The sequence below is a fragment of the Corvus kubaryi genome, unplaced genomic scaffold (genome assembly GCF_017639235.1).
Source record: "Corvus kubaryi isolate FWS band 111438036 unplaced genomic scaffold, C.kubaryi_AGA036_p1.0 split3-37304, whole genome shotgun sequence".
In the NCBI taxonomy this organism is placed as follows: Eukaryota; Metazoa; Chordata; class Aves; order Passeriformes; family Corvidae; genus Corvus; species Corvus kubaryi.
In genome coordinates, this window is record NW_024582087.1 from 2,324,016 (window position 1) to 2,324,696 (window position 681).

The 681-nt window shown below is 56.5% G+C and overlaps 1 protein-coding gene across 5 annotated transcripts in view; it reads right to left on the reverse strand.

The window, feature by feature from the left end:
* Window positions 1-681, reverse strand: part of CSMD2 (CUB and Sushi multiple domains 2) — a 338,283-nt gene that overhangs the window by 119,761 nt on the left and 217,841 nt on the right. For all 5 annotated transcript variants that reach the window (XM_042015480.1, XM_042015478.1, XM_042015482.1 and 2 more), the window contains one exon: window positions 142-330. In XM_042015480.1, coding sequence (XP_041871414.1) covers window positions 142-330 — 189 coding nt within the window. The remainder of the gene's footprint in view (window positions 1-141; window positions 331-681) is intronic.

A 681-nucleotide genomic window follows, 5' to 3' on the forward strand; every position in this document is an offset into this window, starting at 1 on the left:
AATACATGGATCAACCCACCAAAATCCAGCAAAAGGGACTGATCAACCCACCAAGATCCATGGATTAAATGCCACTGGGAGCTTTCCAGCTGCTGCTTTGCAGTGGAGCTGCACAGGAAGGGGCTGCAGAGGTTTCCTCACCCTCACAGCTGGGCAGGGGCCGGCTCCACTGGAAGTTGGGCTCGCACTCCAGGGCCTCGCTGTCGCTCAGGGTGTAGCCGGGGTCACAGCTGAACGTCACCAGCGCTCCCACGTAGAAATCGTTCCCGTGGCGCTGCCCGTTCACCGGGATCCCCGGGTCCAGGCAGTGGTCGGACTGCAGCTTCACAGCTGTGGGACAAAGCAGCAGCGTCACCCCCTCGGGGCGCTGAGGAGCTCAGGGGGAAGATCACCCCTCCCATGGGATTGTTTGGAATCCTGCTGGTTATCCCCAGAGTGAGAGGGTGAAAGGGAGAGAGGGAAATCCCAGAAGTGAGAGAAGGAGAGAAGGAAATCCCAAAAGTGAGAGGATGGAGAGAGGGAAATCCCAAAAGTGAGAGGATGGAGAGAGGGAAATCCTGAAAGTGAGAGAAGGAGAGAGGGAAATCCTCACAGTGAGAGGATGGAGAGAGGGAAATCCTCACAGTGAGAGGATGGAGAGAGGGAAATCCCAAAAGTGAGAGAAGGAGAGAGGGAAATCCC